Here is a 19,395-nt window from a genome sequence, read left to right as displayed (position 1 = left end):
TCCGCTGCGCTCCAACTAGATACCGCAGGCGTACTTGCAAAGTGCGGCAACTAATACTACGACCAACTGGGCGTACTCGAGCCAGTCTCGAACAATGTGTGACGTTGACGTGCCACTTGTTCCACTAAGTAGCTATTTAATTTATTATCTGTCTAAACACGTTTATAACACTAGAAACAATAACAAGTATTAAATTAATTGATAATTAATCGGTTTTCTAGCTTCCTATTAGTGTCATTTTAATCGTCGAGATGTACAGAACTATAACTATGTAAGTATGATTTTTGTGTTAATTTATACTTTCCTTTACGATATTGTGAGAACAACAAAGAAGGTGTGTCATTTAGCCATATAGCCGAATGGTTAGTGACCCTGACTACTAAGCTAGAGGTCCCGGGTTCGAATCCCGGTAGGTGCATTCATTTATATGATGAATATGGATGTTTGTTTCCGAGTCATGGATGTTTATAAGTATTTATGTATGTTTAAGTAAGTATATTGTATTAAATATATCGTTGTCTAGTTTGGGGCAAGATAATTTGTGTATAAGTGTGTCAATATTATTATTATTTACATAGCGTAATAGACAAACACTCTCCTCATTACGGCGAGACTAAATTTAAAATGTGCATGAGTGCTAGATTTTCAGATGTTAGTAAGTGAAGCGTGTAGTATTTTGGTTTTAACTATGACAAAATATATTGATAAACGGCGTCATATGCACGTATACAATATTTTACTATCAAACAACAATTTTTTTTAATTAAAATAATCTTTAGAAAATAGTGTGTTCACTACGTATATAAAATATTATAAATAATAATATATAAATAAGAATCAGTATTTACCTGTGATTGTATTGACTTTATTTCTTATCCTATTTATTATCCGATAAAACACTGAACAATAACGATTAAAACACTAAAATTAAAAAGCGGTCCAATTTGACAGGAGACTAATGGACTCTAAATTGTTTCAAAACGGTTTCACGGTGCATCTATTCAGATTCTTTCTCACACCTAGGTTTTTTGTGTAAAAATAGTTACCTGACTCTCACACAGGGTTCGTCTTTTTCGCTATTGCTGTTTACAAATCACAGATACGCTTTATTATAATCCATTGTTTAAATCTCTAGGAGTATAAAAAGTTAAAAAAAAATACTTGAAAGCAGCCAAATACTACTTAGCTTGAAAAAGCGAATAAAATACTTACTTTTGAAGGTTTTTACTCAGATAATTTATACGTCTAGATAAAGGCTCTTGCTAGACAACCGATGAAAACAGGCCAGATTTATTACTTTTGTGGGCGTGACAAGCTACGTCTTAAACTCGCGATTTGCATGTCACTTTGTGTTAGTGTGCGTGCATTACTCAAAATATAAGTTAACTGTGAACCTCAATTTTTTCGACGATTTCGCAGCTGTCGTTGTCTATCTAGACGTATAAACTGAGCTAGTGTTTTTTATTTGCAGAACCGTCATTCTTTTGGCCAACATTTTTGTTTCGAGTCAACTGCTAGAGGGCACCACTGAGCAAGCAACAACAGCAAATGGTAAGATTCCATTCGCCAATCTTCATTATATCATATTATAGCGCTCTACAAAGCGCAGGTCTGGCCTCACATGGAGTATTGCTGTCATCTCTGGTCTGGCGCACCCCAGTATCAGCTCGATCCATTTGACCGCGTGCAACGCAGAGCAGCTCGAATTATCGGGGACCTAGCGCTCTGTGAACGGCTGGATCACTTGGCGTTGCGTAGAGACGTCGCTTCATTGTGTGTCTTCTACCGCATTTATCACGGGGAGTGTTCCGAAGAGCTGATCAATCTGATTCCTGAATTCGCCGAATTTCACCTTCGCACGACACGCCACAAGTTACGATATCATCCCCACCATCTGGATGTGTGGCGGTCCTCCACAGTGCGGTTTTCAAGTAGCTTTCTTCCTCGTACTACGAAGCTGTGGAATGAGCTTCCTTGTGCGGTGTTTCCGGGACGATACGATATGGGTACCTTCAAGCAAAGCGCGCACACCTTACAGGCCGGCAACGCTCTTGTGATTCTTCTGGTGTTGCAAGAGAGTATGGGCGGCGGTGATCACTTAACACCAGGTGACCCGTACGCTCGTTTGTCCTCCTATTCCATAAAAAAATCGAATAAAGAACTTAACGCAGGGCACATAGTTCGAAATAATAAATGGTATTCTTACCTACGTTGCAACACCGATTTCGTTCATTCTATTTTTTATCTTTAACTATTATAATGAAATTATCCTCGACAAACGATCTCGTCCCCAAGATTGTAGGACGACAAATCACTCTACTTTAACTGTCAAAATTCGTTCAAATATGAGAAAATAACGTCGTCATGTTAGGGTCGGTAGAGTAAAATACCACAGTAATGCAAAATAACTTTTATCTAGAGATATCGTATTTCGTATCGTTACGTCAAAAGTAGACTTTTGACGTAACGATACGAAATAAATATGCAATCATGTTAGTATCAACTATCAATGGACACGTCGAGATAAGACGCGAAAATGCGTAGAGATAATTTACTCGTGGTGCGTAGAGATAATTTAATCTTAGCCCGGCTAATGTTAAATGATCACCGCGCCCCAACATTCTCTTGCAACACCTGCAAATCGCAGGTGCGTTGCCAACCTTTAAGGCAGGTGTACCCACTTCTTTTAAGGTACCCATGTCGTATCGTCCTGGAAACACTGCGCTAGGAAATTACTTAATTAAAACCAATTGAATAAATACTGAGACGTGTTAGGTCCTTATCAGAATCCTTCAGATTACTGGGCGTTAAAAAACTCGAGTGTCACTTTAACTTTTTTACGGAATAAAACTCACTTTTTCTCAAATGTCTCTATTGTTCCAGTTACTATCTCGTGTGTTACGGGGATGGGTGACAGTGGAACTTGCGTTAGTCGCGAACATTGCGACTATGGCACGAGAGCCATAGACTATACTTTGTACGCACGGTCCTCATTTAAAAGGTATGAATGAAATGAAAAAATCACTTAGGTAGGTCCCTAGATTAAGAATTGGTCTCCGCTACGCTCCGACTTGACACCGCACTACCTAAAATCTATATAATCTTTTTTTATCACGGCAACTATTAGATGTGATGTGGCATCTTGACACTCAATGTTATCTTTCAAATTTTGTAATATACGCTTCGTGTTATTTTACTCTGAAATTAATAAAATACTTACTGATGATATGTGATCCCAGTTTCTTTCGTATTTCTTGTAGTATTATCTATACAAAGTTTTACTACGCAACCCGACATTTAAGTTTCGCAAAAACAGTAACAAATGCAGTATTTACTGCATCTACCATCTGATAGAAGTGATTATGCGAGCAATTAACTATTTATACCTATTAAACTTTTTTGTTATCAATATAAATTAAAAATCCCCGAAGACAGGATCGACCAGGCACCACAAGCAGCGCCGTTGACGAGCAAGACTAGTCTGAGGCTCCTTTGCACAGGATGCCGGCTATAGTATAGGAACCTCAACGCCTTTTACGACCGTGAAGCAGTAATGTGTAAGCATTTTTGTTTCAGTCTGAAGGGCGCCGTAGCTAGTGAAATTAATAGGCAAACTGAGACTTAACATCTTATGTCTCAAGGTGACGAGCGCAATTGTAGTGCCGCTTAGAATTTTTGGATTAATCAAGAACCCTGTGCGGCACTGCATTGTACTGGGCAAGGCGTATCAATTACTATCGGCTGCACATCCTGCTTGTCATAAAAAAAGATGCGGGGACCAGCCATCCCTTCCCTCGCACATATGTCTCGTTCACAGCACCTGAGAATATTTTCGCCCACTCAACTTTCTAACATATTCACGATTCAAACAGGCGTGTCACACGACACTTTAGGAATAAAAACACGTACGGGACCTGGAGGCAGTCATTTAGTCGGTTGTCAACCACTCACAGCGACGGATGTGCGCGTATTCCAGCCATACTGCTTTTTTTATTTTCTTTATTTACTTAACTGCATTGAAATCGAAATTGAGTTTAACCCAAACTATAGTCCAATATAACTCTTCCACTATCTTCCTCATCTATGTTAGAGTTAAAAAAAATATTATTGACAATGTAAACTAAAGAGTAGGTTGTAGATAAACACTTTTCATTTCACCAGTTCCCACTGGTTCCTTTGCACAGGATGCCGGCTAGAGTATGGGTACCACAATGGCGCCTATTTCTGCCGTGAAGCAGTAATGTGTAAGCATTACTGTGTTTCGGTCTGAAGGGCGCCGTAGCTAGTGAAATTACTGGGCAAATGAGACTTAACATCTTACGTAACCATCAGCTGAACGTCCTGCTCGTCTAGTCTCCTATATTCATAAAAAAATGTAAATACATATAAAAGATCTTTGTTTACAATACAAGACGTTATGCGACAGACTTGCTATCTAAAATTCTAATGTTTAGCTATAAACGAATACATCAACCAATAGCGTGTATTTTTTCTGGATCTCCCTTTCTCACTCTCTCTCTCCCTTTTCTTGAACCAAAACGTCTCACATTATCGGGTCTCTAATATTATTATTATTGCATTTCATACGTTTAATTTTTACCCTCATGCGCGCAAAGAAGCATTACTTCAAAGAATCATTACTCTTTACCTGAATAGGTAAGTAAATAAGTTCCAAATACTTTTTTCTGACAACATCAACATTAAATTGTAGTGTGTGAAATCAAATCATTGCATTGAGAATACACTGCAGCTGTATCTAAAAAGGGGGCAGCAGAAGTAGCTATATCTTTGAATGGTGTTGAAATTCTGTGCTACTATTTTTTATTCTGTGGCTTTAACTCATTAATATAATAATATTGACACTTTTTACACAAATTATCTTGCCCCAAATTAAGCACATATAGCCTGTGTTATGGGTTGCAAGACAACGATATATTTAGTACAATACTTATACTTACTTAAACATACATAAATACAATAAAACATCCATGACTCGGAAACAAACATCCATATTCATCATATAAATGCTTGCACCCACCGGGATTCGAACCCGGGACCTGTAGCTTAGTAGGTAGGATCGCTAACCACTCGGCTATACAGGTAGTATTAAGTGCAACTGCTTTGCTCCATATCAATTATAATTAACAAATCTACAACAGTCAGATAAATCAACTATTAGTAGTATACAGGTATTAAATAGATCATTTTAACCATCTTTATAATAAAAAAATAAAAATAATGTTGTATCTTTATTGTAATACAACTACTGAAGATATTATGCAACCATACATTTTTTAAATTACTGTAGGTATATAAGATCTTAATATTTTGCAATTCAAAAGAAGATAAATGAGTTTCTTGGCAGATCTTCTCATTTAGCTTATCATATCCAATGTAAATAAAACAAAAACAAAAAGAAAAAAAACATCATATCATTTCTTAAGCACAAAATTAAAAACTAAACCCATTAACAAGGAAAGTGGCACCACCAGGAATCAGCCAATTCAATCATTGGCAACTCAACCCCACATTTCAAACATGTCCAAGGTTTTTCCGATGCATGCTCTTGAAAGTGATCATTCAACAATTGAATAATATGCCTCCCTGTAAATGTTACATCACACATAATACATTTCACATTTACTTCGCTTGATGTCATTCCGCCCAAGTCACAGTCACCGACAAACATTTCAATAGTAGGTGTTATTATTTCTTCCAGTTGAACATCATACTTCTTGTCTACTGCATCACTGTCTGCATTATCTACATACAAATATCTTTTGTAGGCATATTGACTTAGGGTCCGCTTGTAGTATGCAGGTACAGCAAGTTTTTCTTCAAAACCAATCTCATTCACTATAAAATCAATTATACGACTACTTTCACCGGCATCAGGTTGTCCTAACATGGAGGCTATTCTTTTTAATTTTTTTGTCACTACATTTGTATGTACCGTTTTTTTGTGTCTTCTGTCAGACTTTATCTGTAATTGTAAGCTAGATTCTTTTGGAGAGGGTGATTGCACACCTAATACTTTATTCACTAATGTATGCTTCAGTTTATGTTTGGTTTCTCTAGAGTAATATAAAATCATGTCATGTTTTACTTTCACCCTTACTTGTATCTGTACATTCCACCAATTAAGAATTGCGTCTAATGGCAATATATATGATTTTATAGTTTTCTCCTGTTTGTTGCCATTGAATAACATGGAATTCTTTGGGTGCCTGAGAACGAGATTATTGAGCTGAGACCTGTTCGCTTCAATCACTAGAGTAACATCACTGTGCTTTTCCTTGTTATCATCTAAATTTGTTATATTTACGTCATCCTCTACAGGCTTCGTTGCCATTTGCGTGGTTGTATCGACAATTGGTTTCAAATAAGACTTAAAATCCTCATATTTTGAATTCAACAACATTTCTATGGCATTCTGATTATTCTCTTTTTTATATTCATTTATGGCTCGGTCAAATGTGTCCCATTGAGGCCAGTCTTTGAGGAATCTCTTCATAACTGATATATAAATGTCAATTTCAACTGGCTGTAGATTTTTAACATTGATATTAAATTCAATGTTTAGTAAGTGTAAGATTTGCTCATTTGTAAATACAGCTCTTTCATTGTCTATTAGTCTTCTGAATAGAGATATAATTGGCTTTTCTGGAATAAAATTTAATATCTTAAGACAGAATGAACATAATGTAGTTAGATATAATTACAATTAGATATAATTAATAATGGTAATAGAGACACAAAAGCAAGGAGAAGAATCTTTACTTATAGAAAAGCATGGGATGGGGTTAAGAAATACCAATGGGCAGTGTGTCAGGAACACATGGTTCAGGAAAATAACTCAATTATCATTCAAAAACAAAACAACAATAATAACTTGGAAGTGAGCAGAGAAAGTAGACAACAACTAAATAGACTATAATATGGCTATATATAATAAGTTCAGTGTTGTTCAAATCATTAATTTATTTAACTTTTATGCTATACCCAGAATATGGGCTACAAAGAAAAAAATCACAATGAAAGGAAATAAAAAAGAACAATTTTTTTTATTTAAGACAGGCAAATCGGCAAAAGGTTCACTATGGGAAGAGGTGAAGCAACCTCATATGGACATCCACAACAGCAGGGGTAAAGAGATGTGTTGCCGGCCTTTAAGTTGGGCAAAGTACATTCTGTTTGAAAAAGAAAGGACTATTGGGAAGAAAGACAGATCGGATACACTTTATTTACTCTCTCTGAAACCAAATCTATAGCTACTTTACTATTTTCAGAAAAGTTAGTAAACCTAGTGTATAGTGACTGACATTTACTAGGTTGTACTTGTATTATGGCAATGTAGTGGTGGCTGTGAGTGATAAAACAGTAATCATAGCTTAGATATTTAGTTCATAGAATTTTAGAGGATGAACCGGCTGATAATTTAAATACATGTCATTATAACAACATTTCATTTATTATTACAGGGATATTTTTAAAGCAAAGCTTGTATAACAACTGTTCTTAGAATATTTTGTGTATATTTTACATGTTTCCTCTATTCTTGGAGTTAATTCAAACAAAACAAAGTTGTAGGCCTAAGAAAAGCGTGTTTAATAAAAAAAAATATTGATTCTTTGGTCTCCGCTATTTGTATTTTGTAAATAATACCTGGTTCATTCGTCCCTGCTATTGATTGCCTTTGTTCTTCTTCTTCTCCATCTGATGTGATATCGACCACTTCACTGTTGAAATTCATTTTTAATATACTCGATTAGTGATTACTAGTTACAACTTTGTATTGATTCCTGCTTTAAATTTATTAATTAAACAACACACGTACCGATCTACAAAACTAGTACCTATGTAATTTAGGGGTGGGACAGACGCCTTAAAGTGACGTTTTCTGAAGAATGTAGTGCCATCTATTAGTTGGCCCGAAAATGAAAGCTTTGCCAGCTGTCACTCGCTTTGAAACCTTTCAACTTTTCTTTATTTGTGTCACTGCCCACTGGTCATAAAATGGCGGCTACTTCTAGCGTTTGCACGTGTATGTAGCTCTCTTGTTCCATTTTGCATATTTACATTACTAAATCTATCCTTTATGTTCTGTTGTGACAAAATTAAATAACTCTACGCGCAATTTCAACATGGTATAAAATTGCAATACCTACATTAAAAAGTAGAGTTAGTTATTTAATTGCGTCACAACATTAAAAATGAATTTTATAATAATTTCGAGCTTATATATAGTTATTTTCGGGGCCAATCTCCATATGGCGCTAGTTTTCAAATAGACAGCTCATAATGCGTAGAGAGAGTAGAGTGCCTCTCTTTTCCCTATATATTATTATACTCTTTGATGATATTGTATTGATTGGCTCTTGATACTTAGGGATTATTGGCGGGAAATTGAAAGAAAATCGTTTTTTCTTTATTTTCGCTACGTTTTTAGAACTAAAAGTGCAGTAAAAAACTTTTTGGACATCGTATTATACGAAAATGGATGACGACGGGGGGGGGGGCCTGATCCGCCCAACCCCAAGCGTGTTCGACGGAAGGCCGGAGGCGGCGGACAAGGAGGTGGTGAAACCGGGAACTGTAGCAATATGGACAATGACATCAGCGGCGGCGATGAGCGTACTGACTCTAGTATGTATCCATTTATAAAACCCAACTACATAAGAATGTATCCAGAAAACTCCACAAATACAGAGTACAAAGTATTTGTTGAACTTTCGAACAGGAATGAAAAATTGGGAAATAAAAGTACAGTGTACCTAAATCATCTTTTCTCCACTGGGTTAAAAGGTGTGACGGCTATTCGGCGATTGAACGCCAATAAAATTGCAGTAATATTCAAGCAATATAACACGGCCAATAACTTTATTACCAACACAGCTTTTCTGGATAAAAATGGCATGCGGGCATAGGCCCGTGGATTGGTGGAGCTGGGCAATAAAGGTGACTCTACTCCAGTCACTACTACATCCATAAAAGAAGTACTTATCAAACATTTGACATAATTATGGATTTGGACTCTCCTCGAACATCTGAGATACGTATTGCGCAGTATAATATTCAAAGTGCCAACAGTAAAAAACCCTTATTAATTAAATTTTTGAGAGAAACTTACTTAATGAAACTTGGTGTAAGGATAATAGTTTTAGAATACCTGGATATAACATGTTCAATAGAAATTCTACAAACGTTCAGTAAGGGAGATGGATATACCCGGTGTGCATTTTATGACCCACAAACACAATTGTCTCAGAGCTTTGTATTGCATGATGCCTGTTCAATCTTTACTGTTAAAAAAGATTTGCAATGTAAATAATTGTACAAAATTTCTTATTATTACTGATACACTTTACTTCAAGGCATGGATAGCTTAAATTGTAATTATAAAAGTAACTATATTCTATTCTTTATCAAACAGTTGATATACCAATACTCACTCATGGGTATTGAAATCTCTTTCATGTGGGTGCCTTCTCACAAGGGTATAAAAGGGAATGAAAGAGCAGACAAAGCAGCATTTGAGGGAACTAATGCTATACATGTAAGATATGCATTAGATGTACCTATGACTGATTATTGGTACTCTATTAATAAAAGTATTGAAAAGCTGTGGATAGAATTATGGAAAGAGATTCAGAAGATTAAAGGCAAATGGTACGGAAGCATTCAAGACAACTTACCAACAAGACCTTGGTACAACAAACTTGCTGAAGCCACTCGTGATTACATCACCACCATTAATAGATTGCGTTTTGGCCATAATACTGCACTGTCACACCTAGCAAGACTTGGCATTATTCGAAATAGTGAATGTTCGCACTGTGGATGTAGCAACGCAGACATGAAACACCTGATTTTCGATTGTCAAAGCTTTTTAATTGACAGATTAGTGCTTGCAAGTGAGTTGAGTGAAGTCAATGATTATGATCTTTCTTCCCGCCCGCCGCCGCTTGATAAATTGTTAAGTGATGTACATAATTTCAAGCCTTTGTACAAATACAATTAAAGAGTACAGTAAATAATATTTAGAAGTTAGTGAACAGTCGTGAAGCGCTCTCAAAGCGAAAGTGACCGAAAAAAGACATGGCTTAAAGGTCTCGTTACCAAGCCATAAAATCCAAAAAAAAAAAATGTTGTTTTGTCTATAGCATAATATTGACACACTTAATAATATTGACACAATTTTTACACAAATTATCTTGCCCCAAGTTAAGCATATATAGCCTGTGTTATGGGTTACAAGACAATGATATATTTAATACAATATACTTACTTAAACATACATAAATTCATATAAACATACATAAATACATTTAAACATCCATGACTCAGAAACAAACATCCATATTCATCATATAAATGCTTGCACCTACCAGGATTCGAACCCGGGACCTCTAGCTTGTAGGTAGGATCGCTAACCACTCGGCTATACAGGTCGTCAAAAAAAAGCATTGGTTAATTAAAAGACTAACGTCAAACGTCACAAATCACAAACGTGTATAGTTTTGGAAACCAAGTGACGTGCCGCTGCGACCTTATCGATTTTCGATCGATTTTTACTTTCTATCTCTACGGCAGGTTATATAGCATGAGGATAGAAAGTACTATTATTATATATAATTACATCATCTTTGATAGAAAGTATAAAACCTACGTAGGTAGTGCTTATAGATAGAAAGTATTTAGTTTATAATATATACGTATATAATATATGAAGTTATATTTGTAGTTATATACTACACGCCCATTGTAACCATAACAAAGTATTAACGCTCCGTTTTTACGCATAGTCCTAGAGTGTGCAAGCTGTAAAATAGTTTTATTTTAAGGAGTTGCCAAGTTTTTATTGCATGTCAATTTTGCGAAACTTTAATGTCAAAAATAAAAATAAAGCAGCCTTTTAGAAAGGTTTATTTTGAAGGTTCGAGTGCTCATGTCGTAGGTATCGTCGTATGTGTGCTGTGTAGGAACACAGAAACATGAAAACTCATTCCACAGCTTGGTTATACTTTGAAGAAAGTTCCTTGAAAATCGCACTGTGAAGGAACTCCACAAATCCAGATAGTAAATATGACATCGTAATTTCTGATCATCAATCAGGTCAAACAGCTCTTCGGGACACTTCCCGTGATAAATGCGATTGAAAATACACAATGAAGCTACGTCTCTACGCAACGCCAAGTGATCAAGGCGTTCACAGACTCAACAATTCGAGCTGCTCTGCGTTGCACTCGCTCAAATGGATCGATACTGGGGCGTGCCAGACCAGAGATGACAGCAATACGGCCGGACCTGCGCTTTGTAGTGCGCTCGAATGTGGGCTAGTATCTTGAAGTATTGCAGTGCTCTATTTATAACGCCTTGATCTTTAGAGGCTAATTTAGCTTTACCTTCTAGATGACCGTCGAATAAGCAATCGCTCGAGATTTCGAGACCCAGTATTCCGATACTTGGCGGGTCTAGAAGGGAAGTGTCTCAAAGAGCGGTGTTACAACAAATGTTTTTTTTTAATGGTAAACGCACAAACCTGAATCTTCTGAGGATTCAAAAGAATAGGCAATCTCTACCTTTGTTTCCAAGGCTATTAAGTATCTTTAAATATTAAAGTGAAACTTTTATTACATCGTCTCGAAACTTTTTCGTCTGTGTGTTGCATGTCGCGTGACGGTCGGGCGACGCCTATAGTTCGCAGCAGTTGACCGTGTAGTGTATAGACTATAAGTCATTTGTGCCAGAGCTCCACGCTATTTTGTTAGTTTTTGTCAGTGTTTAATGTAAATGTTGTTATACAAAATTAAGATTGATAAAGCGATTTTTATACCCTTAATGTAATATTATTCCAAAAATTTTAAGTTAAATGTCTATAATGTGAAAAAAAAAGTTTCACTCTTACGTGTGTATGTGGTCTCATAAAACCAGACAATCCTTTTTTGTTTTAGTAATTAATTTAAGTTGTTTAATTTTTTATGTAATATAAATTGTCATTTTTTGTACGATAGCGCTATGCATGAATATTGTATTTAACCACAAAAATGCTAGTACTTTGATACTGATAATAATCAATTCGTGCGAAATTATTTCCAACACATTCCAAAACATTCAAAAATGCACAACGTTCATGTTCAAGTTTTTACTTCTGTCTGAACACACCCGTTTTTTTGCATTATGATGCTGTCTATATAGACAGATTAATCGTTTCAAAACGATCGGTAAAGAACTTTAGGAAATATAGGAGTTTAAAGGATTTAAGTTTGATGCATCCAATTTACCATTTTATATTTATACAGGTAATTCTTTCTTATTTTCTTTATTGAAGAGGAGGTTATATGAGCGTAGAGGTCGGGTCACCTGATGTTTATTTATTTGATTTTGAACAAATGAACCTTCGTTGTGGGCCCAAATGGGCAAATCCAACCACAAGTTTAACTTCCTTCGAATAAAATAGTACTCTTGTTTTTTACAGTGCTTGCCCAAGGGATCAGACTTGCTGTCCAGAATCGTCCCTGATTCCAACCAACGAAACAGCAACAATTTAAAGTTTTATAGAGACCAAACCGTGGAAATTATTGTACATTCGACTTATTATAATGATCTTTACAAATACGAGTTTTATTTAATTGTGAAGTTCCTATTTCTTTTGCTATCTTTACTTATAGCCAGTCAGTTACGAGGAGCAGAAAATAAACAATGTTAAATTACATACCATTACCTATTACAAAATTAAATATAAAAAAATGGATGCAATTATTTTGGCTATTTTGCGACAGATATAAACATGAGATATATATATTATATTGTATTAAAATACTGCTCCTAGAATTAAACGCTAATTCCTTGTATTAACGCATAGAAGGTTCAGCGCAAAGAAGCTCACTCCAGATTGGTTGTATAATGAAACAGGTTCCTAGACACCCTCACGGTGGAGGAATTGTGAAGAAATTGTGGAATTCGGTGCTAGGAATTGGGTCAAACAGTTCATCAGAACAATAACCGTGGAAGATCAGGAAAGAGAAGACACAATACAGTGAAGCGATGCTTTTCGCATCTTCAAGCGATCTAGCCTTTCAGATTGCAGGACGAGGGAGTACAAGACCAACATCAACACACACAGTTTTATCTATTATATATTTTGGCCATGACCCGTCTTTGTTATGTCTGATGTCTATCAGCGAAATCATGAGATACAATTAACAAATAGGCTCACAATCACGCTCAAAAATTGACTGAAGCAAATCTCTGCCTACGCGTCTATTAGCGGCAGAGTTTTCGTTCAACATATATATTATCGCGTAGCAACGCTTCGACGTATATGACTAGTCAAACGTCATATCGTGCAGCAACGTACATGACGAGAGTTGTCAAACTTCAAGACATTGATAATTTCAACAGCTCCGTCAGCAATGCTCGTAGCTTTAGCGTAAAAGTGTTTACTATAGACGCTGTAGACCCGGGATCGATACACATAACAGTGTACGGAATTTTTGGGTTTTGTAAAGTTAATGGGAATTTCTAGTAAGTTCAGGATCAAATCGAACAGAAAAAAAAATGGAAAATGTGTAGTGTATAAAAATAGTAAAAAAGGATTTTCTAGTACAATTTAAATTAAAAGATGGAATAGGAGAATCATTTTGAAAATAGAACAGATAAGCCGTACTAAGCGTGGCCTACGGAGTTCCAATTCTGACTCGGAAAGTGTAAAGAAGGAGAAGGAAAGAAGTAGTGAAAAGTGGAAGTGTTCCAAGAAGAAGAAGATAGAAGAGACTTAGTGTTCGGTGCGGTGTGACGCGTTGAAGGTACTGCTGCCCACAAGAGGAACAGCGGCAGACCGGCGAAGTGCAGGTTCAGAAAAATTAAACGCAAATAAAGACTCGTTCCTATAAGCGGAGTATTATTTTCAATCCCTGACCCACTCTCATGTCAATATCATGAATAATTTCTGCGCAACTCCAAACAATGAAGCCGATTGGGATTCAAGCCACTCTTTATTCGCCTTTAAATGGATGAAGCTTACACTGGGTAGCTACCGCTTAAAGTTAAGTAGGTACAGTAGTCCACATAAGGTCAAATTCGTGCCCTTTATAACAATATGCGGTGGCTTGAAATTAACAACTGAGTCGCCTTGGTGAGTACACCAAGCCGAGCAATGGGAGGAAAATTTTGCCGTCCATTGCAAGTGCTTGCTGTGCTTCCCCGGAGCATAAAGATAAACGGACGAAAGTTCCTTTAAAGAGATATAATCCAATAATAGAGAGAGATAGACCGAAAGTCACATTTAAATAATCTTATGAAGCCTTTCAAGGAGCTTTCTTCCCCGTACTACAAAGCTGTGGAATGAGCTTCCTTGTGCGGTCTTTCCGGGACGATACGACATGGGTACCTTCAAAAAAAAGCGCGTACACCTTCCTTAAAGGCCGGCAACGCTCCTGTGATTCCTCTGGTGTTGCAAGAGATTATGGGCGGCAGTGATCACTTAACAACAGGTGACCCGTACGCTCGTTTGTCCTCCTATTCCATAAAAAAAAAGCCTTAAGTATGAAGACAAGTTAGAAGTTCCTGTTTTAAGTTTTTAAAAGTTCTCCGCTAGGTGAAGGTTGACTTAAAAATCTTAAGTCTCGAAAAAAACGACGGAAAAATCATGGTGTATGTGTATATCGATGGAACAAATCTAGAGCTAATTATTCATTTCATTCATGGTGCCTGAGATGGGGCACCGCTAGTAAAAAGCCATTGCCACAACCCACCACTCTGAACACGCTGAAAAAAAAAGTGGCAAACTGTAAATCTATATTTTCAGCCAAGCACTCACATAAAAACAGTGACATACGTATCGCCAGTGTAAGACGTAGCTTGTCACGCACACTTAAGTAATAAACTTGGATTCATGTGTTGCCTAACAGCAAGAGGCTTTATCTAGACGAATAAATTAACTAAAGTTGAAACTTTGCAACAGCCAACATTATAAAAACACAATAATAATTTTTATAGTAAAATATAATCAGGAAAAATCTATCAGAGTAATTTTAAACGCGTCCATTTATTGTCACACAGACTATTTTTCATCACGCGCCATTTTAATCGTCATGTTCAATGTTACAAAGACTACAGTCAGGACAGCGTCTGTTCGGCTTTCTCCCTCTACGACCAGTCTTCTCACCGATCTTGTACTCATGGTAGTTACTTGCCCTAGTTCTAGATCTGGATGCAGACCTGAAAAAATGCAGAGATAAAGTGCCTACTTAAAAAATGTTAGTTCTTATATTCGTTACTCGACAGAACTGTAAATTTATGGATAGTTTTCCGATTACAGAGCTGCGACTCAGCGCCGCACAATGCCGAATTGTGCTGATGCTAAATTGGAACATGAATTATGTAGATTTAAAATGCACCAGCAGAGTGAGTGTGTACTAAGTTCAGTGTTGAAAAAAAATATTCATAGAGTTAGCAATCGAATAAAAAAATAAGATGTCGTCTTCTTCATTTTGATAAATTATTATGTTCATTTCCACGAAAACATTTATGATGTCTGCTTCATTAAATGATTCGATCAAGCCATTGCAAATTTGACAAAAGTATATTTCTGTTCAGTAAATTTGTGTATACTTTAGAATTCTAAAATGAAATTGTATTCACATTTTAAATGTGGTATATAAAATTAAATAGTCAATGTTTGTACCTTCATTAGTTTTAGTTTTATTTATTTAGAAACAACAACAAGACCATCAGCTCAAACCAAAATACAATAAACGAAGAATATTTAAATAATTTTTCGGTAAATTTGTACCTTTATCCTTCCTTCAATTTTTTTTAACACAGTCTGAATTAAGTTTTATTATTTCTAAAAAACTACGACGAAACGAAAGCTTTCAAAATTTTTTCAACAATAAACAATATTACTACCTATAAATGATAATAAATAAAATTTGGATCAATGTCAACTTATAGAAAAAAAAACACGTTAATTTTCTGCCACTGAGTTGGTATCTATTCTAAGCATCACGCCAAAGCAGTACTTTTGAGAGTGCTCGATAGTGCGAAGCGTTGCTGTAGTTGCAACACTCAATAGGAAAACAGACATGATGAATAAAAAAATACGGGTTGCACTCCGGAAGTGCCGGCAGAAGTGAAAACTTGACAACAATTCAACCACTGAAACTAGTCCAATGACCGTATGGTCACTAAGTTGAAATAGCCGAACTATAATTAGTAAGAAGTATAATTCTTTCATCCATAATTTCACCGACTGTCCTGACACGCGAGTTTAACGTTTTATACCCATACCAAGAAAAGTGTTCAACGCCGCTAAAGAAGTTTTTACTCCAAAAACATTGCCGTCTAAAGAAGCGAAGCTTAGTATAAAGCTATTTGTTTTGTACAGTTTTGGTTTTCGGGAGAATACCAAAGATACCGAGTACCTATTAAACGAGCAATTCTTGTATATATATTGTTAGGAGTACACCTCAGAGTACTCCTCAACTAAGCTCTCTTGATATTAAAACTTCAGGATAGTACTCGAACTGAATTTATTATTAACTATTACTAATAATATGTAAGGAATATAATATACAATTTCTCTTAATTATAATATCTCGGGTCGTGTCGCCGCTACGATTGTACGGTGCAGTCTGGTCGGTACCGGAGCGGGGATCGCGACGTAGGCTTGACGCGAGAACCGGTCCTGTAGGTGTTCTAGTTGCGCCAACATATATATATATATATATATATATATATATATATATCATAAAATTTAGTATACAGGGTACAGTAGTTTTATCCCTGTTGTAATGAGAAACAGCAACAATAACATTAGAATACAAAGGTAAACTTCGCAACTATATGCAAGACTATAATAGCTCAGATGGGACATTGGATGATCCGAAAAGCAGAAGTCCCCGGTTCGAATCCAGATGTCCTATTAGTTCTTTTGCTCAAGTTTTGTACATTCTTAAAAATTGGAGCAAGGTTCGGTCGTCCGGATGTTAATCATTGAACGTAAATAATTTTTACAGTATTTACCTAATTACTATTGATATAAACAAATCAAAGATTTTTAAAACACGTATACAAATCATATGTGGTAGACACGGACGAGTTAAATAAGAAGGACTCCATGTCACCTTACATAACAGTGAGGCATCAAAACAAGCCGGTAAACGTGTAAATACATAGCCCCACGCATACACTTACACTAATACAAGCCGATCGGCCGCCATTATGAGATTTGCCATCGTCTGTGACAGATCAGACGCCGTGCGTTGTGAAAAAGTGTAAAAACTATACTGTAAAAGTATTTGTGGATATATGATTATTTAAGGGAGAAAAAATTGTGTATCTGGTATACCCCGTAACCGCACACACACTAGCATAACGGCGCTTCACTTGCTAATATCACGGCGCGGAGTCCTTTTTTTACTAGTCCGTTGTGGTAGAAGCGAAACCTGCAAATATTTTGCCTCCAAGATAATGAGACGAATTCAAAATTTCGTGGAGTTTAATTGTAGGTTTTAGTAATGATCATAGTGATACAAAGTTTGAAATTATTTTACATTTTATTCGTGTATATTACATAAATTTATTCAGACTAAGAGCTTACATTTTCAATAAATGATACGAGAGGCTTATGGTACCAAAAACACTGTATAACTTTCTATCTCATTCTCTCGCCGGCTGAATCCTATACATTTACCTGTTTATGTATTTCGTTTCATAGAGTTTCAAATCACAACAAATCTAAATAAGTTTCACATCAAAAATCTAATCAACTTTTATACTATTGCCTTTTTAAACAAGCGGTTAAAATTGACCAATATCTAAGTGACGAGGTGTATGTTGACTGTGGAGTTCCGCAAGGAAGCATACTCGGGCCAACGCTCTTCACTATATATATTAACGAACTCTGTAACATGCAATTACCTAACACTGTCATCTCAACATATGCAGACGACACAGCATTAATATTTTCAGGAAGTACATGGGCAGACGTTAAGGAAATAGCAGAAAGAGGGTTATGCAAAGTATCTAATTGGCTGAAACGCAACATATTGACCCTAAATGTAAATAAAACGAAGGATGTCCCCTTCCCAATTTTAACCAGAAACAATCCTGATCAGGACTATCAGATTAAAATACATTCATGTATGCATTTTCCTGGTCGATCTGACTATTGCAACTGTCCAAATATTCAAAAAGCTGACCATATTAAATACCTAGGAGTCTACCTAGACAGACATCTAAGATGGGTCATACATATCGATAATCAGACAAGCAGAATTAGGAAACTAATATATATTTTTAAAAGCTTACGACATGTCGCAGTTCCGGACCTTATAAAAAACATTTATGTGTCCCTGGTCCAATCGCTATTAATATATTGCCTACCGGTATGGGGAGGAGGAGCCTCGAAAAAACACCTAATAAATATAGAACGGGCCCAAAGATGCATACTTAATGTTTCTTAAACGTTTTAGGGATCTTACAAAGCAGCTGTATCGTGAAAATAGGCTAATGAACGTGAGACAGTTGTATATTTTACATGTGCTTCTATATAAACACAATGAACTCCCATATAACACAATACGCGAACAAATTAAGCAAAAAATACTCCGACATAGTGTCTGTCAAATCCCATCAAACAGAACAAAATTTAGTAATAAACAAATCCCTTTCTTATCAAATTCTCTATAAGTATAGTAAAATAAATAAAGATCTAAATATTTTTGAAATGACCACAAATAAACTCAAACATGAAGTTCAAAACTGGTTTCTAACAAAAGACTATAGAGAAACCGAAGAATTGCTAGAAATTATAACGTAATACATTTAAAATATAATATAACTCTTCTTAGTAAGTAAAACTACTTTAGGATCAATAAATAAAATCCACCTAAAAAAAATGGTTAGAAAAAAAAGAATAAAAAAAAAATATTAATAATTTACAACTTATAACTGCATCTTGTCGCATCTAGTAGCTGCTAATACTGTGTTGATTCATGTTGGTATCAACTCACTTATTGTTTTATTGAGGGTACATGTAATTTTGATACAACAGCGAAGTACAGATTATTTTGTGCAATGATTACCATTTTTATTAGAAACTGTGGTAATAATGTAGTGTGTTTGATTATTAATTGGTAGACATCCGACATTTAATTAAGTGTAACAAACCAAATATGTGAATCAGGTTAGCTACCTAACTACCCAACTGGCGAAATGGTCTGGGTATGTACCGAAAGTAATTCTACTTTAATTAAATATCACATTACACGTATTATTTACGTTACATCAGTTGACCTAAATAATTAATATACGATATTTTATTAATACTTATATTTCAATAGGTTTAGGATAAATTTAAACTTGTTTAATTTAAAACTAGGTAATAAT

General features: G+C 35.7%; 1 protein-coding gene and 1 long non-coding RNA gene across 2 annotated transcripts; one reads left to right on the top strand and one right to left on the bottom strand.

Moving 5' to 3' along the window:
* The first annotated feature begins 232 nt into the window (after positions 1-232).
* Positions 233-12,616, top strand: LOC126973426 (uncharacterized). Its single transcript, XR_007731346.1, has 4 exons — positions 233-271; positions 1,472-1,551; positions 2,884-3,001; positions 12,479-12,616. It is a non-coding gene; the product is annotated as an uncharacterized LOC126973426 (long non-coding RNA).
* Positions 5,237-7,882, bottom strand: LOC126973397 (uncharacterized). The gene is made up of 2 exons (XM_050820652.1): positions 7,666-7,882; positions 5,237-6,663 (listed from the first exon to the last, which is right to left on the bottom strand). Exons 1-2 carry the CDS (start codon positions 7,751-7,753, stop codon positions 5,468-5,470), a joined length of 1,284 nt encoding a protein of 427 aa, XP_050676609.1. The 5' UTR covers positions 7,754-7,882; the 3' UTR covers positions 5,237-5,467.
* Positions 12,617-19,395: the final 6,779 nt, after the last annotated feature.

This window comes from Leptidea sinapis, chromosome 29, assembly GCF_905404315.1.
Source record: "Leptidea sinapis chromosome 29, ilLepSina1.1, whole genome shotgun sequence".
In the NCBI taxonomy this organism is placed as follows: Eukaryota; Metazoa; Arthropoda; class Insecta; order Lepidoptera; family Pieridae; genus Leptidea; species Leptidea sinapis.
Note: the sequence above shows the minus strand (reverse complement) of the source record. Positions and strands in the feature narration are given on the sequence as shown.

Coding starts and splice junctions, on each gene's coding strand:
- LOC126973397 (XM_050820652.1), bottom strand. CDS start 7,753: ATGAATTTCAACAGTGAAGTGGTCGATATCACATCAGATGGAGAAGAA. Junction 6,664..7,665: donor AGCAGGGACGAATGAACCAG/GTATTATTTACA, acceptor ATTTTATTCCAG/AAAAGCCAATTATATCTCTA.